This window comes from Natator depressus, chromosome 20, assembly GCF_965152275.1.
Source record: "Natator depressus isolate rNatDep1 chromosome 20, rNatDep2.hap1, whole genome shotgun sequence".
NCBI classification, from domain to species: domain Eukaryota; kingdom Metazoa; phylum Chordata; order Testudines; family Cheloniidae; genus Natator; species Natator depressus.
In genome coordinates this window covers 25461752-25487010 of record NC_134253.1, presented here as the reverse complement: position 1 = coordinate 25487010, position 25259 = coordinate 25461752, and the positions used below count along the sequence as shown (strand labels likewise).

The 25259-nt window shown below is 61.5% G+C and overlaps 2 protein-coding genes across 2 annotated transcripts; both read right to left on the bottom strand.

The window, feature by feature from the left end:
- Positions 1-2183: 2183 nt before the first annotated feature.
- On the bottom strand, positions 2184-6253 carry CLPP (caseinolytic mitochondrial matrix peptidase proteolytic subunit). The gene is made up of 7 exons (XM_074934873.1): positions 6149-6253; positions 5419-5520; positions 4760-4831; positions 4129-4225; positions 3736-3923; positions 3208-3313; positions 2184-2730 (listed from the first exon to the last, which is right to left on the bottom strand). The coding sequence occupies exons 1-7, from the start codon at positions 6164-6166 to the stop codon at positions 2567-2569; spliced, it is 747 nt and encodes a 248-aa protein (XP_074790974.1). The 5' UTR covers positions 6167-6253; the 3' UTR covers positions 2184-2566.
- A 5462-nt stretch (positions 6254-11715) lies between these two features.
- On the bottom strand, positions 11716-25104 carry MISP3 (MISP family member 3). Its single transcript, XM_074935633.1, has 5 exons — positions 24991-25104; positions 18797-19042; positions 15891-17958; positions 13886-13968; positions 11716-12900 (listed from the first exon to the last, which is right to left on the bottom strand). The coding sequence occupies exons 1-5, from the start codon at positions 25102-25104 to the stop codon at positions 12808-12810; spliced, it is 2604 nt and encodes an 867-aa protein (XP_074791734.1). The 3' UTR covers positions 11716-12807.
- Between the last annotated feature and the right edge of the window lie 155 nt (positions 25105-25259).

Sequence of the window (25259 nt, the reverse complement as noted above, 5' to 3'; positions counted from 1 at the left end):
GACACCAACCCCCCACCTCCATCCCAGCCCCCCACAATCCAAGCCCCAAGCCCCCCAAATCCCCAACCTCCAGCCCCAACTACCCACTCCATTAGCCAAACCCAGTAACCCCCCACACCCAGCACCTTCCAAATATCCACCCCCAACCCAACCCCACCCCCTCTGGCCCCAGCCCCCTGTAACCTACCCAGCTCCCAGCCCAGCTGATCTCACTGTCGGAACAGCAAACAAAAGCCACCTCCCTGCCCCAGGGAACCTTTCAAACAGCCCGCCTCCCAGCGCCTCTCCCATTGGCCATTCTGCCCCACTCTGTGGCTTTCCATTGGGTGAGAAGGCAGCAGGGCTAGCCAATGGCATTGCTTAGGAGGGAGAGGCGTGGCTAGGGAGATGGGCATGCTGGGAATTGTAGTTCTTTGTGGCTGCGTAAGCCCACATGGAGGGAGGCTGGTGGATGGGGCTTGAGAGGGCTTGAAGGGTCTCTAGGTACAGAGGTGGGCTCTGGGGGAGATATAAAGCGTTCTAGAGGGATGCAGATACGGAGTTATACGGGGCAGATGTTGTGGCTATAAGGGATAGATAAGGGTGTGTATCTAGAGAGACAGGTTTCAGGGTAACAGCCGTGTTAGTCTGTATTCGCAAAAAGAAAAGGAGGACTTATGGCACCTTAGAGACTAACCAATTTATTTGAGCATGAGCTTTCGTGAGCTACAGCTCACTTCATCCGATGAAGTGAGCTGTAGCTCACGAAAGCTCATGCTCAAATAAATTGGTTAGTCTCTAAGGTGCCACAAGTCCTCCTTTTCTTTTATCTAGAGAGAGGAGCAGGTGAGGAATGGACGGGGTGCATAGATGGAAATACAGGGTGTATGGGGGGCCGTAGGACTGGATATGGGGATACAGAGCTGGAGAGAGACAGATTTTTTCTCCTTCTTGTGTGCAAAGCAGCAGCCTGGTTCTCGTTCTCTGCACCCACAGGTTGTGCAGAGTCTCTGCGAGCCACTTGAAACGGAGCTGGGCCCTGATGGGGGCAGCGCTGCCCCTGCTGGGCACTCAGGGGCCAGGGAGCTCCAGCTCTGGCCCCGCTGGGCACTCAGGGGCCCGGTGCTGCAGGACACGGGGGGCTCTGGCCCCGCTGGGCACTCAGGGGCCCGGTGCTGCAGGACGCGGGGGGCTCTGGCTCTGGCCCTGGCCCCGGCCCCGCTGGGCACTCAGGGGCCCGGTGCTGCAGGACGTGGGGGGGGCTCTGGCCCCGCTGAGGCAGTGGCTCAGCATGAGGGGCTCTGCCGAGGGGGCCTAGGGGCTCCGCCGAGGGGGCCTAGGGGCTCCCTCGCAGTCAGTGCTGATCCCAGTGCCCTAGGATGGTGCTGGGGACACTGTGCTACATCCTAGAGGTAAAACTGAGGCCCGGCCCCCCTGTGGTCACAAAAGATCCCATTAAATCTGCACCGGCGTCCACACCAACCCCCCCCTTTAGGCAACGTCCAGCTGCCTTCCCTAGAATCCACTCTGCAGTCAGCCCGCAACGGGCTTGTCTTCACCGCCTGGTCTAGACGACCACGCAGCAGGAGAGCCGCTTGCTTCCCTCTCACCCCTCCTCCCGGGCCAATGACCCACTGCTCCACATCAGACATTCCCTGCGCTTTACCCGAGCTAGCTTTAAAAGGCTCAGGCCGCCCCTGCCCACCCCTCCCCAGGGGCAGAGCATGACACAGGCCAATGCATTACATCACCCTTCTACAAGAGCGATCGTGTACCTGCCCTGCCCCACCCTAAAGGTGGCCGCACTTCAGTCCAGAGTGAACCAGACCCTTGCGCGGCGTTGCTGTGAGCTGTTAAATAGCTGCTGCAAACCCTGCTTGGGATCTTTCCACAAAGAGTCCTTCGCAAAAAAACGCACACACTGGTCAGCAAAGACCTGTTGAGAATCACTCCCGAGCAGGGACTGTCCCAGCTGCTCGGGGAGAAACGACACAGCACTGGGCTATTCTCTGCTCCCTGCAGGTCAGTAGGAAGCAGAACTCAAGTTAGAGCAGCCCTGAGGCTGCTCCGAGAGACACAAGGGGACCAGGACATGGGGAGCATGAAGGAGGTTTAAAGACATGTCCCCATCTCAAGAAATATTTGTTTCACGCATCCTCACCTGCTGACATTACAGGGGAAAGGACCCAACACAGAGTGCGAACAGCTTGGCGAGTTTAATTTAATAACAATCATTCAGCTAATGACTTTACACCAGGAGGGGTGGCGTGTTTGTGTGACCCAAAGGTACCAAAATAATTGGACGCTGCCAGACACACCCCAGCTCGGACCAACGCATCTCGCCAGCTGCTGGTGGGGCAGCAGAGGGGGACACCCAGTGGGAGATATGGGGTTGGTTTCCTCTTGCATCCGTCCAGCAAGCGGGGCGTGTGTGGGTGTAATCCCAGCATGGGGCTTTGCCGCCCCCATCCCTCTGCTTCGAGTGGTTGGTGTCTCCTAGCTTTCTCCCCCCTGGCTGGAACGATCCCCAGCACCCCGGCAAAGCACCAGCCACTTCTGTCGGTTCCCATCCGAGCCCAGAGGTCTCTCAGGGCTCAGCCGAGGAAGAGGAGGAGGGCGGGGAAGGCTCTTTCTGGACCAGCTCCGGCTCGTCCTCTCCGTCGTGAGGGGGGTGGACCAGCACCTTGTCCAGGATCCCAAACTCCTGGGCTTCCATGGGGCTCATGTAGCGGTCTCTCTCCATGGTGGACTCTGCAGGACAAGAGCACAGGGAAGGTGAGGGGTGCCCTGGGCTGGGGTGGGGGAGCCTCTAGACCCTGGCCTAGGGCATATCACCCTCTAGTGGCTGACCCAAAGAGAGAGGGGGGATAAAAGCCTGAACACTGCAGCAGCCACTGGAGATCCCCCTGGAGTTCCCACATCTGGAGCAGACGATTCGAGCCTCACTGGTGTCTCTGGAGTTAACAAACCCCTGCACTGATTGAGATATTTCACCCCATCAGCATCCATTCCTTCCTGACTCCTGCAGTAGCAAGCAGCTGATGCCCTGAAGCATGAGGGCTGATCACCCAGCCTTCAGGATCTGAACTGACCTCTCCACACAGGTCCCACTCCCTCCCACTTCACCCGTAGAACGGAGACGTTTTGGGAAGCTCAGTGCAGCTGTCCCCACCTCCCCCTGCCTCACCTCCCCCTGCCTCACCAGAGGGCGATTTCAGGGGCACTCACCGATCACCTCCAGGGGCTGCTTGGTGTGCTTGGCGTACAGCCCGTTGATCTGCTTCTTCAGCGTCAGGATCTCCTCGGCTTGGATGGCGATGTCCGTGGCTTGCCCCTGTGGGGAGGCACCATGAGGTGCAGCCTGGCTTCACGGAGCCCCCAGCAGGGGGTGCCCCTCACTAGTCCAACTGCAGCAGGACAGAGCAGAGCTGTGCCAAACTCGGCGTCGGCCAGGAACGATAGCGAGTCTCTATCCACTCGGGGACGGCGACCTTAGGGTCAAAGGATCCCCCTACCCCGGAGGGACCCCCCGGAACCAGCAGCCAGAGGGGAACCTGCTCCCATCGTCCAGTCAGTCCCCAGCCTCGTCCGCAACATCGGGGGCTGGTCAGTGCCTGCTGGGGTGGGCCCCGGCAGCATGGAGACTCCCCCGGCCGGGGGCTGCTGGGATTGATCTTGACGCTAAAGGGGCCCCCGTACGTCCCCCGCCCCAGGGCTCCCACTCCCACCAGGGGGCAGATCGGTGCCCGGACTCACCCGCGCCCCTCCCGAAGGCTGGTGGATCATGATGCGGGAGTTGGGCAGGGAGTGCCTCATGCCCTGGGAGCCGGCAGCCAGGAGCAGCGACCCCATGCTGGCCGCCTGCCCCACGCACCAGGTGCAGATGGGGTTCAGGATGTACTGCATGGTGTCATAGATGGCCAGCCCCGAGGTCACGGCGCCACCTGGAGAGAGAACCGGAGAATGACGGCAGGCAGGCGGGAGGATCTCTCTGATTCACCCAGCAGGGGGGTGGCTGGAGGGAGCAGGCCCCCAGCACTGGCTGTGGAGCTCCTGGCTGCTCCAGTCCCAGCCTCTGCCAGCAGGGGGCACTTCGGGGGATGGCCGGCTGGTCTCACGGTGGCGCTCACAGTCTGGGCTCCCACTCACCGGGGCTGTTGATGTACATGTGGATCGGCTTCTTGTTGCTCTCTGACTGCAGGAAGAGCAGCTGGGCAATGACCAGACTGGCCACGCCGTCGTCGATCTGCAGAAGGTGGAGAGAGAGAGGTGGCAGCGACCTGGGGAACTCCCTGCTGCAGGGGCTCGGAGAGACAAACGCAGCAGCTGGGGCGGTTTGAAATGTTTTTTCCCCCCAAGGCTGAATCATTTCACGACCATTAACTCTCGTGGCTCAGAGAAGGAGGGTTAGGGTTAGGGTTAGGGGCTGGCAGGGGTCAGGAAGGAATTCTGCCAGCTCAAACCACTCCTCACCACTATGTGGGGTGGAACGCCTCCTCTGACGCCTATTGGTCTGGTCCAGAGCATTATTTGGGGGGAGGGGGTGGATACAGGGGTAGAAGGGCCCATTGTCTGATAGCACAGCAAGGGGTTTGCTGACCCCCTGGTCCAGTGTATGTGTGGGGCTCTGGCCCAGGAGGACACTAGAGTAGCTGGTGCAGGCAGTGGCTGACCCCACACCCCCGTTAGAGACAGGGCGACCCCACCCTCTTTATCTCCTGTTGGGTGGGGGCTGCGCGAGCCCAGGGTGGCTGGGCCAGGAGCGGCCCCGGACACTCACCGGCCCCATGACGCACACGATCCTCTCCCGCAGCAGCCGGGAGTAAATGTCGTAGGCTCTCTCACCGCGGCCCTGCAACACACACCAGGAGCTCAGCCCAGCTGGGAATTAACACTGCCAGCACCCTCTTGAGGGGCAGGGAGGGAGTGCGGGGGGCAGAGGGGGCCTGAGCACCTGGGGAGGGAGCAGGATTCATGATTGCATGTGGGAGTCCTGGTTTCGTAGCACACAAGTGAAATGAGTTTGGTGGGGCTCAGTTCAGCCGCTAGACAATGTTAACAGCTCAGCTCAAAAGCCAACACCTGACCAGGCCCTGTCCAGAGAGACCCAGGGCTGGGCTAGCAGGGGGCTGCGGGTCAGAACTGAGAGGCACCGGCAGGGCTGGGGGGACCCCAGGGCTGGGCTAGCAGGGGGGCTGCGGGTCAGGACTGAGGGACACCGGCAGGGCTGGGCTAGCAGGGGGCTGCGGGTCAGGACTGAGGGGCACTGGCAGGGTTGGGCTAGCAGGGGGGCTGCGGGTCAGGACTGAGGGGCACCGGCAGGGCTGGGGGGACCCCACGGCTGGGCTGGCAGGGGGGCTGCAGGTCAGGACTGAGGGGCACCGGGAGGGCTGGGCTAGCACGGGGGCTGTGGGTCAGGACTGAGGGGCACCAGCTCACCGTCTGCTCCACCACGATGGGGATGAGCGGGATGTGGCTCACTGGTGTCCGGTGGAGGCTCCGGTGCGCAGTCGCTGCCTGGCAGCCGGGCCGGAGGGTGCGCTGTGGGGCAGAGACCCAGCCAGTTAGGGGAGAATGAACCGCTGCCCCCCCCACCCTGGGATAGGTCACTTCCTAGCACTCCTGCCCCCTCCACCCCCCAATCCGCTCTGTGCTCAGCCCCGCCCCACACTGCAGCACCTCCCTGCCCTGCAACCACGAGAGCCCAAGGCAGGGACCCCCCCTCTCCCCCAACAGGGGCCTGCCCCCGGCACCCCCACCCCAGGGGGGGATCTGAGCCCAGCGACATCAATGGAATCCTCATTTCCTGCTCTAACCACTAGACCCTTGCCCCTCCCAGCGCCAGGGATAGAACCCAGGAGTCCTGGCTCCCAGCCCCCCCTGCTCTAACCACTCGGCCCCGATCCCCTCCCAGCGCCGGGGAGAGAACCCAGGAGTCCTGGCTCCCAGCCCCCCCTGCTCTAACCACTCAGCCCCGATCCCCTCCCAGGGCTGGGGATAGAACCCAGGAGTCCTGGCTCCCAGCCCCCCCTGCTCTAACCACTCAGCCACGACCCCCTCCCAGCGCCAGGAAGAGAACCCAGGAGTCCTGGCTCCCAGCCCCCCCCACTCCTCCCACAGAGCCGGGGAGAGAACCCAGGAGTCCTGGCTCCCAGCCCCCCCCACTCACTGCTATTCTCAGCAGCATTTTCTCGCTCCAACCCAGCCCCGCCCCTTCCCTGCTCCCGCGACCCGGACGTGATGCCCTGCCCCACCCCTCAGGAGGTGGAGCCTGTGGGAGTCATGTGATCAGGGCCCCCGCAGGCTGGAACTACAGCTCCCAGCATGCATGGCGCGGCTGCAGTGACTGCTGGGGATTGTAGTTCTAGCGCCTGGGCTGCTGATTGGAGAAGGTGGAGCGGGGTCTAGTGGTTAGAGCTGGGGGAGGGTTAAAAGCCAGGACTCCTGGGTTCTCCCCCCAGAATGATGACTTTGTTGTGACCCAGTGGAACGGCTTTATGCGGTGTCATTGTGACCAGGACACAGCTGCTGACCAGCCTCACACCCCCCGAGAGCTGGGGATGGAACCCAGGAGTCCTGACTCCCAGCCCCGACCTAGTTCTAGCCACTAGACCCCACTGCTCTCCCAGCGCTGGGGCTAGAACCCAGGTGTGCCACCCCTCTGTGTCCAGAGCCAGCCTGGCCGTGCTGGAGGAAGCGAGACAGATGATTCCTCAGGGTCCTGGCAGAGGCTGTCACCCCCCTGCCGATGTCTGGCAGCCTTGTGCCAAGGCCCCCCCTCACCTCAGGGTCTCTAGTGCCCACCTTGATTTCACACCCCATGTTCTGCATCGCCCAGTTCACTGGGGGACCTGGCGGAGCCTGCAGCCCCCTCACACACCATACAGGGGCAGCAAGGAGCAAGGAATAGCCAGGCAGCCAGCTGGAAGTTGGGGGGCCAGGGTGGGGGTCTCTCCAGCCCAGGCTCACAGGTTGGTGCCGTTGTGGCGGACGGGTCGGTGCTGGAGGCACAGCAGTGCTTGTAGGAATTGGGCTGAGACCTGCCCAATTTGATACACCCAGGGACGGCAGAAGAGGGTGGGGTCAAACCGGCAAACCTGGAGGGGGCAGCCTAAGCCTTGGCTCACTGGGTGCGAGAGGGGAGTGGCAGGCAGGCCACAGAGCCGGGTGCTGGCACTTGGGAAGGGCACCAGGATTTATGAGGTGTTAATTGGTGGCGTGTGCCCGTCCCAGCAAAGGGCCCGCGCCCAGGGTGTGATAACAGAGGGTGAAACCGGACAGTGATTAGATTGTGGAGATGTCTCAGCTAGCGGGGGCAAACCTCAGACAACTCAGAGAGCACCCCCTGGTCTCCCACTGGACCCCACGCCCCTGCTGGAGACGAGGCTAGAACCCAGGAGTCCTGATTCCCTGTACCCCAGTCTCACCACTAGACCCCTCTCCCTCCCCCTCCTCCTCGGAGCTCAGTGGCGTGTCTCTCTGTTTAGAACAGTGCAGCTAAAGTTTAGGGAATTCTCACTTTGGGGGTCTTTGAAGCCAGGGTTCACTTTGGGATTTAACTGTTGTATTTCACACTGCTCCTCCCCTAGGCAATGAGGTATAGTCATTAAAGCAGGGGCAGGGTAGGGAACCTGGACTCCTGGGTTCTGTCCCTGGCTGTGGGAGGGGAATGGGGTCTAGTGGTTACAGCAGGATTCCGGGGCTCTATTCCGCACTCCACTGACACGCTGTCTGTCCTTGGGTGAGGCATGCTTGGTGCCTCAGTTTCCCCTGTGTAGCTGGGGTGAACACTTCCTGAGTTTCCCAGGAAGGGCCCCAGGAGCTGAGCCCTTTGGGCCAAGTCCATCTGAAATGTTACTGCAGGGCAAAGTGTGATCACCCGGCCTCCTCCCCTGCCCGCAGTAACTATCCCAAGGCAGCTGGGAAACAAGATAGGGCGCTCCCACGTGTAACCGTCATTCCCTGTCCCCCGGGCGTGGGAGGGTGCCATCCAGCGCTGTCCAGAGCTGGGGGGAGTGCAGGGTGAAGGACAACACCAGGCGCCCAGAGCAGCCGGGAGAACATGCCACAGAAAGGGGACTGGGGTGGCGTGGTTAGAACAGGGCGGGCTGGGAGCCAGGACTCCTGGGTTCTATCCCTGGCTCAGGGACAGAAGTGGGCTTTAGTGGTTCGAGCAGGGGGGCTGGGAGCCAGGACTCCTGGGTTCTATCCCTGGCTCAGGGAGGGGAGCGGGGTCTAATGGTTAGAGTAGTGGGGCTGGGAGCCAGGATTGCACTGGAGTCAATGGGACCCTATCCCCAGCTGGTATAGACCGGGTGGTGGGACTCAGTGGAGCTGGTTTGCTTTACAGCAGGTGAGGATGTGGCTCCTTGGCTCCGCTCCCCGGCTTGGGAGCCGATTCTAGGCCTGGTGCCCAGTACAGACTAGTGCAAACTGGGGGGAATTCCCCCCTCCCCTGTTGGCCTGGTGGAAATGCCACGTGGGAGGAGCGAGCGCCACACCTGCTGGGGAGATGCTGTGGTTGCCAAGGGTCACTGCTAAGGTTTGGCCCCCGCCTGCGGCTGCCAGGCGTGTCCCGCTCACCCCATGTGCTGTGAGTCACAGAGCGTGAGTCGCTACCTCCTGGCTCTGATTCCCGGCACTCCCTGGGCTCAAGCAGCGACCCCAGGGCTGGGGACTGGCTGGCTCAGGGGGCATGGGGCCTGTCTCCTCAAGGGGGCACCGGCTCCAATCAGGCCCCAGGTCAGGAGGGACCAAAATTCATTCCCCTCTGAGATGCTTGATGTGAAATGAGTTTTGGGGGGGTCTCAGCCCAGGGGTCCGTAGCGCTCGTTGGCAGGCTCAGCGGCGATGCCCGGGACCGGCTGGGCCATGGAGCCAGAGCAGCTGCTCCCTCGGTTCCCCTTTGGGCAGGAGCTGCCCCTGTGCCCAGGCTGGCTGAGGTGGAAGCCCTCAGCTGGGCACCGTGACCAGCTGGGCACCGTGGGAGAATTTCTGAGCTGAATCGCCAGGCTTTCCAGCTGCTTCCAGCCCCCGCCCTGGACTGAGCCCAGGAAGCTGCTGGAGTCAGTTGTTATATTGCGGCCAAAGTACTTCCTCACCCCCAACGCTAGTCCGGGCTCCCAGCTCTAACCACTAGTCCCCACTCCCCTCCCAGAGCTGGGATAGAACCCAGGCGTCCTGGCTCCCCTCCTGGTTCATGTGGGAAATGTTATGAGGCCAGAGTCCCAGGTCCCAGAGGCACCCACGGCTTCAGCTTGGGCTTCCCCCTGGGAGGGCAGCAGTGTCTAGGGAGTCAGGACTCCTGGGTTCTCTGCCCATCGCTCGGAGGAAGCAGGCTCTAGTGGTTAGACCCCTGGCTCTGGCACAGAATTCAGCTCCCTGCCCCCACCCAGGGCACCTCTTTGTTCACAGGCAGATTAGCGGCTGTTTCCATCCCACTTTCCCAGCGCCTTTTCTCCCTGAACTTTTTTTTATCTAGACAGGAAAAGAAACAAAGAGCCCGTTCAGCATTAGTTGCACAGCACCGGCCCCAACCTCCCATGGGCACGGCCCTCGCAGGGCTGAAGCGCCCAGCTCCCAGCCCCCCAGCGCTGTGCGAGCTCACCCCCCGCCGCCCCAGGATCCATGTGCTCGTACCAAGACTCTCACTTTCCCCGCCCTGATCTCGGTCAGGGTCTGGGCAGCGCCCGGCGCGACGGGGCCCTGATCTCGGTCGAGGTCTGGCCAGTGCCCGGTGCGATGGGGCCCTGATCTCAATCGGCCTGGCACAGTGGGGCACTGATCTTAGTCAGGGCCTGATGCCATTACCATGGTCTAGATGGGCCCTGACCATTTGCTCCTCCGTAGCGTCCCAGAAGGCGGCTGTACATGGGAAATTTTTTCAGTCGAAAGGGCCCCCAACTGGAAGCCAAAGAAGCCTCCCACCCCCTGGACCCCGTGAATTTTGCACTGATTTCCCGCCCCCGTCTCTGCACCCTGCCCCAGCCCATTGGCTGGGATTTCGCCATCCGCCTCTGCTCTGGAAGGAGCTGGCACGACCCTGCATGCCCCCGAGCTGGCGAGTCACAGTCAGCGCTCTCTGCGGCTTGCTGGGCACCGGGGCCTGGCTCAGGTTAGGGGAGATCCCACCCGAAACTACAGGGGGGTCTTTGCTCCCAAAAGCAGCCGCACCAGGTGCCCCCCCAAGCCCAGCACCACTTTCAGCGGGGAGAACAAGCCGTGGCTTCTGTCCACGGCGCGATAGGCTCAGGGATGCGGCAGAAGTCCCAGCTCAGCGTCAGGGCCAGTGACTTATCTCGGGCTGGGCGGGCTTGGTGACAGCCAGCACACTGGCCACGGACCCACATGGTCCCGTCCTTTGCTGACAGCTGCCCCGTGTATAAGCCGGCCCTGGAGACATGGCTTGAGACCCCCCCAGCTAAAGTGCTGCGGCTTATCTGTGAGTATATAGGGCGTAGGGCTGCTTTCTCCACTCCTCTGTGGAGCGAAGCCATGGGCTCTCTGCCCGTCGCCCGCGGGGAAGCCAGCTGCCCCCAGCCCTGTCGTGCAGCCCCCACCCCCCCATGGTGACACCACATGGCACCAGCTGGGGCTCCCAGGAGCCTGTCTGCATCCCTCCCCCGCCCCCGGCCCGGTGTGTTTGCCCAGGCTGCAAGGCGTGGCCACATGGTGGGGTCAGCCCAGGGGAGCCCTCGAGCGAATGCAGAATTGACCCCATGGCCGAATACTGTTCTCACTGACACCAGCTTCCACAGCCGTCAATGGGGTCACTCCTGCTTTACACCTCTGTAAGGGAGGGGAGGATCCAAGTCCTGTGAACACGGCATCACCCACGGTGATCGAAACCCGGCCAGCTGTCATATCACCTTGATCTGTCTGCCACTCCCTTGAATTGCTGCAGGGGCGCTCAGCCAGTTGCTTTCACTCTCTGCGCGAGGGCCCCGCTGGCGTAAACCCTCTGCGTCGCTCCACGGCAGCCAGGCCGATTTACACCCAGCAGGGATCTGGGCCCATCTCCAACACTAGGTCCAAGGCTGTTCCCTTCATTATTAGTGGTTATTGAGTAATCAGTACCTCCGCTGGACTTTGACGGGGGTTACGGCCATGCGCTGGTTCACTCCCTGGGGTGAGGCGGGGTGGAATGATCATCCCTCTTTGTCAGACTAGGGAAACTGAGGCCAGGAGGGAAGCAGGGACTTGCCTTCGGACGGAGGCCGGGGGTTGTGTGTACTTTTTCCCCCAGCTCCCCCACCTCCATACACTGTGAAATGTACAAAGGGACGGGGACGGTAACCATTGAAAACAGGCCCACAGGCCCCAACTCGGGGGCTGAGCTGTAGCCAGGCTGACGCCACTTGCCGGCTAGCTGGAGCCACAGCGGATGGGGGAGTCTCTGACACCCTGCTGTGATAGCTGCTCAAACTGGGGAGGCTGCCACCTCTGCCCATCCCTGGGCTTGACCAAACTGGCACGTGGCTGGACCTTCAGGCCTGTCAGGTCCCAGGCGGCTGCAGGTAGCTGGCGTCTGTGTCACTTAGAGCAGCTGGGAGCGGCTCTACTTTATAGCAGCACAGGGCTGTGTGTGGGCTGCTCTCCAGTGCTCTGCAGCGGTGAATTCCCAGAGTAACGTCTGCTATGGGGCCTCCCAGCCCTTCCCACCAACTGCCCCAGCCAGCCAGCTCCCCCCCGCCCACTCCTCCCCTTGATCCGGTCTGTCCTCACTCAGGCAAAACTGCCATGGACATCACTGGGAGTTTTTCAACTTGCAAGCTGGCTCATTCAGTGCCCTCACATAAAACCTTTTGTCAATTAATCAATTTGATTATTGATGAATCCGACAGGGGGGCCCTGCTGCGACCTCATACTCTTGACCACCTTTGCGTTACTCCACTTGGAATCGTTGCGGCAATAAGCCAAGTCGCTTGGTGCTTTTGCTTTTGTTTATTGATTCTTTTTCTTAAACCCTTTTCGCTTAAAACACCCAGTAGCTTCTTCCCAAGATGATTTCATGCCTGAGCACAATCTACTCTGTCGGCTTGTTTCAGAAGTGACTGCTTCTGGGGAGGAGACTATTTCAGGCTTAATATGTTTGGGATCAAAGTTATACTAGTACTTTGGCCAAATGTTCATGATTTCTGCTGCGGGATGCATTATCCTCCCACTATGTAAAAGATAGAGAAACTGAGGCATAGAGTGGTGAAGTGACTTGCACAAGGACATGTAGGAAATCAGTGGCACAGCTGGGCCTAGAACCCAGGCGTCCCAAGGCCACACTAATCATAATCCCACCCAACCCAGAGTTCAAAGTGGTGGCAATTCTGATCCACAAGTTTTACAAGCTTGCCTGCGTGTTTTAGTACAATAGAGAACCAGGTTCTGATTGCCTTTACGCTGGTGTGACTCTGGAGTCACCCCATTTGAGTGACTCTGGAGTCACACCGGGATAGCTCAGATCAGCGCCTAGTCCAGAGTGTTAAAGGCCTCATCCTGCCGTGGATTCCAAAATCCCTTTAATTTGGGATTTGGCTTGCTCTAAAAAATAATCAACTACAATGCGTTTCACCTAGGTCTCTCCTGATTGGTCCACGGAGAAAGCTGGGGTGGGAGGAGGCGAAGCAAAGTAGTTCATCACCCAATCAAACCGGCCTGGGTGGTCACACGCATTAAAGCTTTGTCCAATCAGGTAGGTGGGAAGGGCACATGGTGGTTCCAGCAGTGGGATCCTGCAAGGATCAAGTGGGGGGTAGGTTCTGGAGCTGGATGGGAGGTGCTATGACGTTCCCCACCCTCCACATTGTCTCTCCCTTCCCTCCGCGGTGCTGCTCCCTACTCCTGGCTCTCCGGGTTGCTGACAGCTCCCGACTCCCAGCGCTGGATTAAGGCACTTTTCTGGCGAAGGCTCCGGGGGCTTTTCTCCACCTGTGGCGGGGATGGGACAGCGTAAGCCACTGAGGACAAAGGCAGAGATCTAGCAAATATGTGGCAAAGGGAGAGAGGCCTTTCCCTGCAGCGAGGCAGGCCACGTGTCCATGTGCCCACTGCAGGGGCAGCTCTGGAATGAACAAGGATTGCATACCCATGGCGGGGATCGAACCCTTGACCTTCCACCATAAGGGGCTGCTGCCATGACACCCACTGCTGGGGGTCCCAGGCTGTGGTAGTTCCTGAACCAGCCACTAGAGGATGAAAGGGCCCCGGGCCCCAGGAGAGGGGATGATGGTTGCGTGTGCCCAGACATGTCTGTTGTGAATATTGCGTGATCGTGGGCAGGCGTCCGTGTGAGGAGGAGCAGGTGCAGGCTCGTGTGTGTTTGAGTCCGTGTGGTTTTGTGCGTCTCTGGGTTCTGTGTATGGGCGCAGCGCTCCCGGGGGGATTCATGTGTGTCGGTGCGTGTTTGTGTGGGGAGGCCGCGCGTGTCCGTGTGTCTGTATATGTACAGGGGCTCAGGTGGCTGTGTTTATGTGGATGCACGAATGCCCGCACTGCACATTGTAGGCGTGTGTGCAATTGTTCCCAAAGCAGTGAGCACGCAGGAGGGGGCTCACGGCCGTTACCGTATGTCAGCCCATGTGTGGCTGCATGCATGCATCTGGCAGGAGTCGGGACACTTGGACTGAATGTCCCCCCCTCACCCAACAGGGCTCCTCAAGGAATAGCAACGGCTCTGGGCTCTGGCGTGTGACTGTGTGTTGGAGCACGTGTCTGTGGCCAGGCAGGTTCCGTGGGCGCTTCCCCATGTTGCCGCCTTCACATGTGTCCACGCTCACACGTGTGTTCATGGGGGTTGATGCCTGTCCGTGGCAGAGCACGGCCCCCAGGGCTCATTGCCTGGCCTAGGGCCAGGCCTGGCAGTGACCTGGGTCAGCGGTGCAAGGTGGGGCAGGGGGGCCAGGGGGGCAGTTACCTGGTCCAGCCCGTTCTCCTGGGGGCTCTCCGACAGGGCTCGGGGAGGCCAGGTCACATCGAGCTTCCCGCAGGATGGTCTCTCTGCAACGAGGGGGAGGAAAGTGGCTCAGGGTCTGCAGGTTCCCTCCGCCTCCTTCCTGGGGCTTTGCCAGGCTGAGCGATGGGGCTCCCGCCCCCCCCCCCCCCGGATTCTGTACCCTAATACCTCTTCCTCCGCAAGAAACACTGCCTGCCCCCCTGAGATTCAGCCTCAGTTTCCCTGTGCCCCACCTCACGCCATCCCCCCTAGCAGCTGGGTTAGGGGGATTCACCCTGCCCCGGGGGCTGGCGGAGGATGCATCTAGGTAGGGTGACCTAGTGGCTAGGGCACTGGACCCGAATTCAGGATGCCTGGGTTCTGTTCCCAGCTCTGCCAATGACCCACTTCTGCCCTCTGGGCCTCAGTTTCCCCTCCCTCCCTGTGTCTCTTTAGACCGAGCCCCGTGGGGCAGGGGCTGGCTCTCATTAGGTGTCTGCGCAGTCCCTGGCACAATGGGGCCCAGTCTCAGTATGCGGGGGGGGCGGGGGGCGCTGGCGCAGTGCGACCCTGTTTTGGGTCAGGATCCATGCAGCACCTGGGACAAAGGGGGCCCATTGTCAGTTCAGGGGGGTCCGTGCAGCACCCAGCTAGCACAATGGGGTGTGTGGTGGGGTCCTGATCTTGATTGTGGCATCCGGGCGCTCTTGAAATACTGATCATTCAGCTCACGACTCTGCAGCAGGGCCCTGATCCCCAGAAAGAGGCCGAACCCCGGCTCTGAAACCACAGGCTGGCCCTGCTCCTGGCTCCCCCTGGGCCCTGGGCACAGCCCCGCCAGCCTGCCCCCTTCCCACCACCGCTGAGCGGTTTTCCCTTTCGTTCTAGCCAAAGGTCGGCCCCGCGCCCCGCCCTGATGCAGCCACCGCCCCCTGGGTACACACATCGGCTCCCCAGGGGCAGCTCAGGGCCAGCAGCTCCCGGGTTGGCTGGGGCTGGGAACCCAGCCTCTGGCCTGGCCTGGCCTCGGGTCGGGGGGGGGGGGGGAGAGGGGATGCTGGGATCCCCTCCCTCTCTCCCTGGGGACAGCTAGAGACTTCTCAGCCCTGGCCCTGGGACGTGCCCCACACATGCCAAGAGCATGGCACGTTGGTGCACTCACGGAGGTGCTGCTGAGACAGGCAGAGAGCCTTTTAGGGGAGATAAAGCCCCCATCTCCATGTGGGATGCACCTGTCTCTCTACGGCCCTCCAGGGCCCCCTGGAGGCCCCCTGCCTCCTGTACCCCTAGATCCTCTCTCCCGCCCCCACCATGCTGACATCTACTCCCTGCATCACATGCTTCTTCCAGGCCTCGCCTGGCTCCGGAACCGGGGTGTCTTGCCCCAGGAGTCGCGGTCTTTGCCAGCCCCGCATCTGCGCCATTGGACCCTTGGGGGAGCAGCAGGAGGGCAAATCTGGGTGCCCGTTACCCCCACTATCCGGACGCTCCCTGCTGGCCCGTTGGCAACACCCACTGGGCACGAGTGGGATGCCAGTCATGAGGCAGCCAGGAAGGGGGTCCCACTGCACTCATCCCATGGGAACAGCTCCCTGTCACAGCCGGCGGCTGGGCTGGAATGGTCTCTCACCAGTGGCCCTCAGAGATGGTCAGTGTCATCAGCTCCATGTTACGGATGGGGAAACCGAGGCACAGAGTGCAGGTCGAACAGGGAGTCAGTGACAGCTGGCCATCGACCCCAGTCCTGGCTCTCAGGCCTCCATCACAGGCTCTCAGGCCCTGTTCCTTCCTGGAGTTGGAAAGAGAACCCAGGCGTCCTGACTCCCAGACCCCAGTTCTAGGTATTAAGCAATGCTCCCACCTGGTTCCAGGGAAAGAACCTAGGAGTCCTGCCTCCTAGGCCCAGTGCTCTAACCCCTCATCAGCACTGCCTTCCTCCAGCTGCCCCTAGACCCGGTTTGTGCAGCCCCCGCTGCGCCCCCCTTACCTGGCTGGCTGCGGCGCAGCTCCTCCCCTTCGGCCGCCCCCTGGGCATCACCGGGCAGGTCCCAGCCGTACAGACTGTGCCTCTGTTTCTGCAGCTCCTGTTCCCTCTTCTGGGCCTCCTGCACCTCCAGCTCCAGCCGGGACTGGGGGCTCCTGGAGCGCAGTCTGAAGAAGGGGTTGCCCTGGGCCGAGGAGCTCCACTCCAGGGGGGCCTGGCAGCCGGGGCTGGGGTGCAGCAGGGTGCTGGGCTCCAGGATGACCATGTTGGCCCGGCTGTTGGCCTCGGCGAAGGATGGTCCCCGGGGGCCCTGATCTCGGGGGGTCTCGGCACTGCTGCCGCAGGTGATCCTCGCCGGCTTCCTGGGGGAAGGGGGCTCGGGGCTGGGCTGCTGCTCGAAGAGCATCTTCTTCTCCTGCAGCTCCTGGGGGGTGCCCCGGTCATAGGTGCCCCGCACCTTGCCCAGCTGCACTAGGTCTTCCTCACGGAGCCTCTCCCGCTGGATCTCCCGCTGCATCTGGGCCCCGGCCCACTGGCGCTCCTTCTCCTTGGGCAGCTGGGCGGGTGGCTGGGCCTGGCTCAAGATGGGCTTCATCCGCACCTCCACGTACTGCTGGGTGTCCCGCGAGCTGGCCAGGCCCCGCTGCCGCCTCAGGGTCTCCTCCCTCTCCTGGTGCAGCCGGATCTCCCGCTCGATGGGGGTCTCGCCGCCTGGCTTCAGGGCTGGAGAGGCTTCGCCGTCACTGGAGGGGTCCCCGTTCTCCATGCTCTCCCCCTTCTGCTCCGAGGCAGCTCCTGGGTCTTTGGCCCCAGCTGGGTCCCCGGCACTGGTCTGCCTGTTGGCACCGGCTGGAGCTGCCGCACTGCCCCGATCGCTGGGAGCAGCTGGATCTTCACTGGCCAGATCTGCGGCACCGGCTGTCTCTGGCGGACCGGCTGGATCTTTGGTACCAGTCAGATCCCTGATATCCGCTGGACCTGCGGCACCGCCCAGATCTTCAGCACCATCTGGCTCCCTGGCACCGTCTCCCCCGGGCGAGGTCTCTCGGGGCCCGGCAGCGCTGGGTGGCACCTCGTTCGGCTCAGATTCCACCACAGCCCCGGCTCCGACCTCACCCCGGGGTTTATTGTTGTCACCGGCTCCACCTGCTGAGCTGCCAGCTGGTCCCTCCCTCTGGCCTTCCCCGCCCCCCGGCTCCCAGCTGCTATCGCGCGCCAGGCGGGCAGGCCCAGAGGAGTCACCAGTTGCCATGGGAGACCTTGGCACTGCCGTCTCAGGCCTGGCGCCTGCTGCCCCCTGCTGGCTGCAAGGGGCAAGGTCCCCCGGTGCCAGCAAGGGTCCCCCTGGCACCGGCGTGCCATCCGGCTGGAGTGGGCAGCTGGCATCCTGGCCCCCCTTGGCACCAGCGCTACCCAGCGCATGGGGTCCCTGTTCCCCAGCCAGCCGGGGATCCTTTTCAGACTCCTCCGCCGGCTGCTCTGACCCTGGGCCGGTGGCTGGTGACTCGTCCCCATGCGGGCCGGGGGCCTTCTCCTCGCCCGTCTCTGTGCCAGCTGCCTCGGTGCTCTCCTGGCAGCCCTGCTCGGAGCTGGCACTCAGCTTTGGCTCCCCGGGGCTCGCTTGGCCGTGGGCGTTGGCAGCTTGAGGTGGCTCCGAGGAGGGGGTGGCATCGGGGGGGTCACCAAAGACATCCTTGCTGCCCTCCCCTCCGCAGGCTGGCCGGCCTGAGGCATCAGCAGGGTCTGGCTGCGCTGGGGGAGCGGGGCAGGAGCTGCGGTGATCGTCCTGGTTGCCCCCCTCCCCTGAGGCAGCAGGGGACTGTCCATGTGTTGGGGCCTCGTCCTGGCCAGTGGTGCCAGGGGGCTTGGGTGCCCCAGGCTCCCTCTCTTGTGCAATGACGGGGTCAATGCCACCTTCCCCTGGCCTGTGCCCCTTCCCGGGGACATCCATGCCCTCCTCTGCTGGGCACAGGCCAGCGGGGGCATCCCCCTGGCACTCCTCTGGGGCAGAGGGTGGCAGGGACACGGCCTCTGTTGCCATCAGGGCCAGGCCGGGGCTCTCCAGCGAAACCTAGGGCAGGAAGAGATGCCAGGGTGAGTGCCTGGGGCTGCCCCTCGCCAGCACACACAAGGGCGGGAGAGGGGGGATTAGATTTCGGGGGTAGCCTCAGGGGTTTGGGGTCAGAGGGGAGCGGAGCCTGGGAGAGGCATAAACCCGGTGGGTGCCATGAGAAACCTGAGGCTCTCAAACTACTCCTTCTCCTGGGTGATTTTCCACCTTGCCAGGGTCACCCTGAGGACGGAGGCTCATGACGTGAGGGCGCCCGCTGCTGGTGCCTGCCTGGCACCAATGTGAAGGGCTCCCCCAGGCATCACGGCGGGGGTGGGGGGGCTCCTTCTAGCTTTAATTACCAGGGACATGGAAGGGCAAGAGGACCTGGGGGGATAGGGCACAGACCCCAGCTCCTCGTCACGGGGGCAGAACAGGATCCCTGCGCCCATCTACAGTGGTGTCGGGGTGGCTGGCAAGCTCTGATCACCGCAGTCCCAGCCCAGGACAGTCCCCGCCACCTCACACTCCCCCCACCCCATCGCCACCCCTTGCCCCGATTGCCCCCTGCAGGCAATCGCTTCTGGGCAATGAGAGGCAACAGGCTTTCCCCTCCCCCTCTGCACCCACCTGGGCGCCCGCTCCTGGGGGGCTACAGGGTGGCGGGGGGGCAGGGGAAAAAAGGGGTCTGGCCCCCAAGCAGCCCCGGGGCACCAGCAGCGTCCTCCCCCTTTACCGCTGGCACAGGGGCCCCCCCACATACGTGTCCGCCTGCCCAGCCCCCCGGCAGAGAAGATTAACTCCTGGCCCCTCCCTCCTTGGCTGACCCCCCCAGCTGGAGCCGGCGACCCTCACTCACGTTTCTGCGGGTGTTGGGGGGGTCCCCGTTTCCCGGTGCCAGCCCCTCGCTGCCCACCTGGCCCGAGCCGCGCACCCCTGGGCGGCTGCACCAGGAAGGTCTCGGTGCCCCGCGGTCCCTGCGATTTATCCCCGGCCGCTGAGCCAATGACAGGCGCTGCGCTAATCTCCAGCCGGCGCAGCCCGGGACGGCCAAGGGCCGGGAGCTGCCCGTGGCGAGCGCGGCCCCCGGCGCCCCTCCCCGGCCCTGAGCACACACCGGGCTATTAAACATTAACCCCGGGCCAGCGCCGCGCCGGGATCCGCAGGGACCGGCAGCCTGGAAAAGTGGGAGCGCACCTGCCCCGCGCCCCGCAGCGCCCCCTGCTGGGAGCAGCCGGGAGCCACCCCCAGCCAGGGCTCCTGCCACGCGCCCCGCAGCGCCCCCTGCTGGCATAGCTCGGGGCTGGAGTCCCCAGGAGTTCCCTTCATTCTCAACACTTCTAGGAGGACCTCTGAGTAGCTGCCCCCCTCTGCAAATGCCGCTGCTGGTCCCCGGGGGGCGGGTGTCACCCCCTGGCTCACCTGGCTGTGTAGTTCTGAGTGTGGGTTACATGTACCAAGTTGTCTGGTCTCAGCCTGGGGGGCAGGGGAGTCACAAGCTCTCACTCCTGGGGCAGCTTTCCAATCACGCTCCCCGTCACCCAGGCACAGGGAGATGCCTCGGCAGTTGGGAGATGACTGCAGTATGGGGTTCTTGACCCATGGATGGCACTCAGAGGCAAAGGCTGCTCTGGGAGGGGGACTGCCTGGTGAAGGCGGATGGTTCATTCTGTAGTTATGGAGCTCAGCTGGGATGCAGGATACCTGGGTTCTATTTCCAGTTCTGCGTGACATGGGGTATGTCACATCTCCGCTCTGGGCCTCAGTTTCCCCATCTTTACTGTGGGGAGAACAATCCTGCCTTCATCCGCCACGTCAGTTTGGATTGTTAGCTCTGCAGCACCAGTTCTCATTGAATGCCTGGGCAGCGCCCGGCACGACGGGGCCCTGATCTTGGCTGGGGTCTGGGCAGTGTCCGGCGCGACGGGGCCCTGATCTCAGTTGGGGTCTGGGCAGCACCCGGCACAACAGGGCCCTGATTTCGGGTGGAGTCTGGGCAGCGCCCTGGCATCACAATGGAGGTCTTGCTCTTGGTTAGAGGCCTCTGGCCATTACCGTTACGGGATGGGACTGGGTCACCCATGCCAGTCAAACAAGGATGCTGCATCTCAGCCAGTGGGGCAGATAGAGACCCCAAACCCACCCAGGTTGATGGGTTCCCCCATTGCCCCCTAAGAGAAAAATGGAAAGGTCGCTGCTGGGAATGGAAATGGTGGGGGCTGGGGAGAGGTTTGCCAGGGATCCCACTAAGTGGGGGGGAGAGCATAAAAGGGGAGTGGCTAACTTTGGGGTCCCCCAGGGAATATGGGGTGCGCCCTTTGGAATACTGGGAGCCGTGATCCACATCCGGGCCACACTGTGAGCCCTCTAAGGCAGATTGTCGACGTATCCCCTCCCTTTTAACACCCCTGTTTCCCCAGCTGCGCTCCCACCTCCCGGCCCCAGGGAAGGCACCTCCTGGCTCCAGTCACCTTGCTGCTGACTTTGGGCAGGTGTGTACCAGCTGGGCATGTGATCCAGGTGTGGGGGGAGGGATTGGAGCTGGAGTCTAGCCTGGCACAGCAGCCAGGCCAGGGTGGAGTGGTGGTGGTGGGGTCATCAGTGCTAAGTACCCCCCCCCCCCCCCCGCCCAGCTGTTTACACAGGATTAGAGGACACTCAAGGACTCAGCTAATTCAGATCAGGCTCAAAGGCTTTGCACAACCCCTCTCGGCTGCCTGGCAGGGACCGGATCCAGCTGCTGAGCCGAAGGAGGGAGGGGGGATGGGCAGGGCCTGGCACAGTCACTGGCACAGCCCCAGGGTTTGGGATCTGCACGGTCGCCTCTCATTTTGTGGGTGTCGAAATCGCCAGGGCCGGAGCAAACAGGATCGGCACGCAGGGCCGCGGGGGGCATGGGACATGCCAGCCTGCCCATGCCAGCCACGAGAGATCGCAATCGCCGCGGGGAAGGGGAGCAACAACAGGATGGGGAGGCAGCCCAAGGTCAGCTGGAGCATGGGAGAGTCAAAGCGGGGAATAGAACCCAGGTGTCCTGGCTCCTAGGCCTCCCCCTGTCTCTAACAAACAGCCCCCAGCCCCCTCCCGGAGCTGGGACCAGAACCCAGGCACTGCAGGGCTGAAGGTGAAAGCATCCAGGCGGGTTTTAGGGGTCTCTGAGCTTTCAGCTCTGAGTGGCTCAGTCTCCTGGCACACAGGAATGCCCACACACAGAGCCAAGCTTAGCATCCTCCCCGGCTTAGCCAAAGCCAGGTTCTTCAGGGATAGGTGTGTGTCCCCCGGAAGCAGGCAGGCATGGGATAATCTGCCCCCATCAAGGTCTCCTCCTCACACCCCTGCCTTAAACCCCCGAAGCACATGGTATTTTTAACTCTTTCAAATCTCTTTGTTAGCACAAACTGCTCTACTTCTGGGCCTTCTCCTTAGCAGTGTAAACTTCCAACCCCTGTTGGATTCTGCAGCCCCACACCGTCCCGTGGGATGGAGTTCCACAGGCTCCTTGCAGAGGGCATGAAGGAGCATTTCCTTTGAGCCACTTTGCATTTGCTCCCTGCCCTGCCAAGGAAAGAGGTGCAGGGGAATGGCATTGTCACAAGCGTCGGGGAAGTGGGCTCCGGGGCTGATCCTGGGCCTGGACAAAAGCTTCCTTGTCTTAGAGGGAAGCTGAGTCCGGTGCCCGGTTCATTAGGACCATGGCCCCTGTGCACTCGGGCCCCACCACTTCCCAGTGCAGATGGGCAGAAAAGGACCCAGGCGTCCAGCGTCCGCCCTGCTGAATGAAAACACACTGGGAGGTTTTTCTGAAGGCGGGGAGCAAAAGTCTAATTGGGCACCACCTAGTGGCAGCAGGGCGAAAGTGTGCGTAGGTGGGGAGTAGTTGGTTCCAGGCTATTAGACACACAAGGTGGGTGAGATAAATACCTTCGGGGAGGGACACAAGCCGTCGCCGAGCTCTTCTCCAGCTCAGAGCATCGCAGCTCAGAGAAAGTGGAACAGCTTGTTTAGCAGAAGTGGGTCCCACACATTCCAAGAAAGAACAGGAGGACTTGAGGCACCTTAGAGACTAACCAATGTATTTGAGCAGAAGCTTTCGGGAGCTACAGCTCACTTCATCGGATGCATCGGATGCTGTAGCTCACGAAAGCTTCTGCTCAAATAAACTGGTTAGTCTCTAAGGTGCAACAAGTCCTCCTGTTCTTTCTGCGGATACAGACCCCTCTGGAAAAACACATTCCAAAGGATCATTCAAGGTGATTGGCCATTAACAGCTCTCCAGTCCTAGGGGAAAAGGGAGCGGGGTGGGGGGGAGTTTTGTGAAGATAAGAAGGGCCAAACTGGGCCAGAGCAACAGTCCGTCGAGCCCAGTGCCCTGTCTTCAGACAGTGGCCAATGCCAGGTGCCCCAGAGGGAATGAACAGAACAGGGCAATTAGTGAGTGATCCATCCCCTGTCGTCCAGGCCCAGCTTATGGGGTTTAGTGCAGTGGTTCTCAACCAGGGGAACCCACGGGCCTGCCAGGGGTCCATCAGCTGATCTAGAGATTTGCCTCGTTTTACAACAGGTGACATAACAAGCACTAGCCCAGTCAGTACACACTAAAATCCCCGACAATGACTTGTTTCTACCGCTCTATAGACCATACGCAGAAATGTAAATGCAATATTTCCATTCCGATCGATTTGTTTTATAATGATACGGTAAGAATGAGGAAGTCAGCATTTGTTCAGTAATCGTGGGCTGCGGCACTCTGGTATTTTTATGTCTGATTGTATGAGCAAGTAGTTTTTGAGTGAGGTGAAACTTGGGGTACGTGAGACCAATCCGACTCCTGCAAGGGGCACAGGCATCTGGGAAGGTTGAGAGCCGCTGGTTTAGTGGGTTGCAGATTGTTGCACTAAGCCGTAAATCCAGGGTCTCTGCTCAGTCCCTGATTTTTAGCGTCTAGCAAAGTTCTGAATTTAAGCTCCCGGGCGTGTCTTTTGCTGGGGTGGGGCAGGTTTCGTGGCAGGATGAGGACTGAGAGGGGAGCAATGGAGTGATCGCGCTGTGGGATGTGTCCGCCCACGGGTGATAGGGTGTTGTTTTTCCGTGCAAGTTCGTTCAGCGATCATCCTGTCTCCCCCCCAGCCACCCCAAGAGTTGCTAGCGGAGCAGTTAGTGCCCTGGATGAGGACCGGCACACGTTGGGAGAGACGTGTGTGTGTGTGTGTGTGTGTGTGTGTGTGTGTGTGTGTGTGTACAGGTGTCACGGAGTCCCCGGGCGTTGCTCTGGAACTGCTCCCCATGAAGCCAGGCAGGACTCTGGGGCAGTCTCCTCTCTGGGAGCAGCCTGTCTGCAGGACACACAGCTCACCCGGCTTCCACCTTCCTGGGTCTGACCTCGGAGCATTCAGCCTCCTCTGCCCCTCCGTGCGCTTCCCACAGCGAGTCCACTCAGGCGGGGTCCTGGGGAAGCCAGAGGGTCCTGCCCCCGAACTCCGCAGTCAGACGTGACTCTCAGCCAGCCAGTAAAACAGAGGTTTATTAGACGACAGGAACATGGTCTAACACAGAGCTTGTAGGTGCAGAGAACAGGACCCCTCAGCTGGGTCCATTTTGGGGGGCAGTGAGCCAGACAACCACGTCTGTACTTCACTCCACATCCCAGCCAGCCCCAAACTGAAACGCCCTCCAGCCCCACCTCCTCTGGGCTTTGTCCCTTTCCCAGCCAGGAGTTCACCGGATTCCTTTGTTCTCCAACCCTTTAGCTCTCACCTTGCAGGGGGGAAGGGCCCAGGCCATCAGTGGCCAGGAAAGAGGGTGTCGGCCATTCTCTGTGTCCAGACCCCTGCACACACCTGCCCTCTAGGGCTCTGCAACGACCATACACCCTTATCCCACCACCTAGATACTTAAGAACTGCATAGGAGAAACTGAGGCACCCCCACACTATTCAGAGGAAACATTAAGAACAGTCCCACTTCGTCACATCTCTCCCCACTTCAAGATCGAACTGAGCGGGGTCACTTTAGCTAGTGACCTGGGGAAGTTCGAAGCCACCAGCGTTCCCATGGATGCCCCAGCATCTCTCCCATTCCTTGGTAGGAGTTACACCAGGCCCTTCCAGTTTCACGCCCTCCCTTAGGTCGGGGGTGGTCGATAGCACTCGCAGGCCGCATGTGGGAAGGTTTATGCGGCCCGTGCCTTTTGACCACCCCCAAAACCCCAGGGGGTCAAACTGGGATTGGGTCTTCTCCCCAACAAGCTGGCCAAACACAGCCACTTGGTTATCGGACTGTTTAACTTTCTTAACAGCTTTCACTTCATCTGAGACCTTCTCAAAGCTATCCACACTGGATCTTTCAACAGGGAAGTCAGTGGATCCATTCACAACAGAAAATTTCTGGCTGTTAGGAACTGAAACTTTCTTGATTAAATCACTTTCACACAGCCTGGATCAGGCTTTATTTAGCTAAGAGCCTGTCTGCAGCAGGGAAATGTACACCCTGGTAGCTCACAAACCCATGAATGTTATGGCCAGAAGAGACTGTTCGGAGCATCTGTTCTGACCTTCTGCAGAACCCAGGCCAGAGGAGGCCACCCAGCGATTCCATATTGGGTGGTTGAGTATGTGCTTTATGGGAGAGCCAGGCATCAAGGCGTTCACAAAGCCACTGGCACCATGCACCCCAAAGGTGCGGGACACGGGGGGAGGCTGGCCTAGCTGGGCAATGCGATGGAGTCTGGGGGTTAGCCCAAATTTGGGGGGGGCTGCACTGGGGTGCATGCGGCAGGATCTCTGAGCTATGGTGCATGCAGGACCCCCGCCTGCTGGGGCTGGAGAAAGCAGATCCTGACCGCACAACCCCCACGCCCGCCAGGAGCGTTCTCCACTGGCTGCCGACGCCCCGCCACACAGCAGCTGCGGAAACCATGGCCTGCCGCAGTGCGACGGCCAGGCCCAGCTGGCCTCCCTTTGCCGACCATTGAAAGCCCCCGGTGTTTATTTGTTACAGCTTTACGGACCCGCCCCGCCCAAGCCCCATTCAAGAGACCGTGTCTCCGCACACGCACTGCGCCCGCCTCCTCGCTGCCTGGCTTAGCACCGCCGGGGACCAGCATGTGTCTTTGTGTAGCTTGCTTCATTGCCCCCTGTGCTTCACCCGCTCCGGGCTCCTTTCCCATCATCCCGCGCCAGGTGCTGTCTGTTGCGCCCGGGCACAGCGGGCGGAATGCCCTCCGATGCAGTGGTGCCTAGCTATGGCGCCTGCCGCAGGGCCCTCGAGGGACAGGGATGCCAAGCCGGCCCCTTGTGCCAGCTGTTCCTGGCTGCTGGGGGTGAT

Coding starts and splice junctions, on each gene's coding strand:
- CLPP (XM_074934873.1), bottom strand. Junction 3,924..4,128: donor CATGTACATCAACAGCCCCG/GTGAGTGGGAGC, acceptor TTCTCTCTCCAG/GTGGCGCCGTGACCTCGGGG. Junction 2,731..3,207: donor GCAGCCCCTGGAGGTGATCG/GTGAGTGCCCCT, acceptor CTTGTCCTGCAG/AGTCCACCATGGAGAGAGAC.
- MISP3 (XM_074935633.1), bottom strand. CDS start 25,104: ATGATGGGAAAGGAGCCCGGAGCGGGTGAAGCACAGGGGGCAATGAAG. Junction 19,043..24,990: donor GCAGCGAGGAGGCGGGCGCA/GTGCGTGTGCGG, acceptor GTGTGTGCTCAG/GGCCGGGGAGGGGCGCCGGG. Junction 17,959..18,796: donor CCCCCAACACCCGCAGAAAC/GTGAGTGAGGGT, acceptor TTCCTGCCCTAG/GTTTCGCTGGAGAGCCCCGG.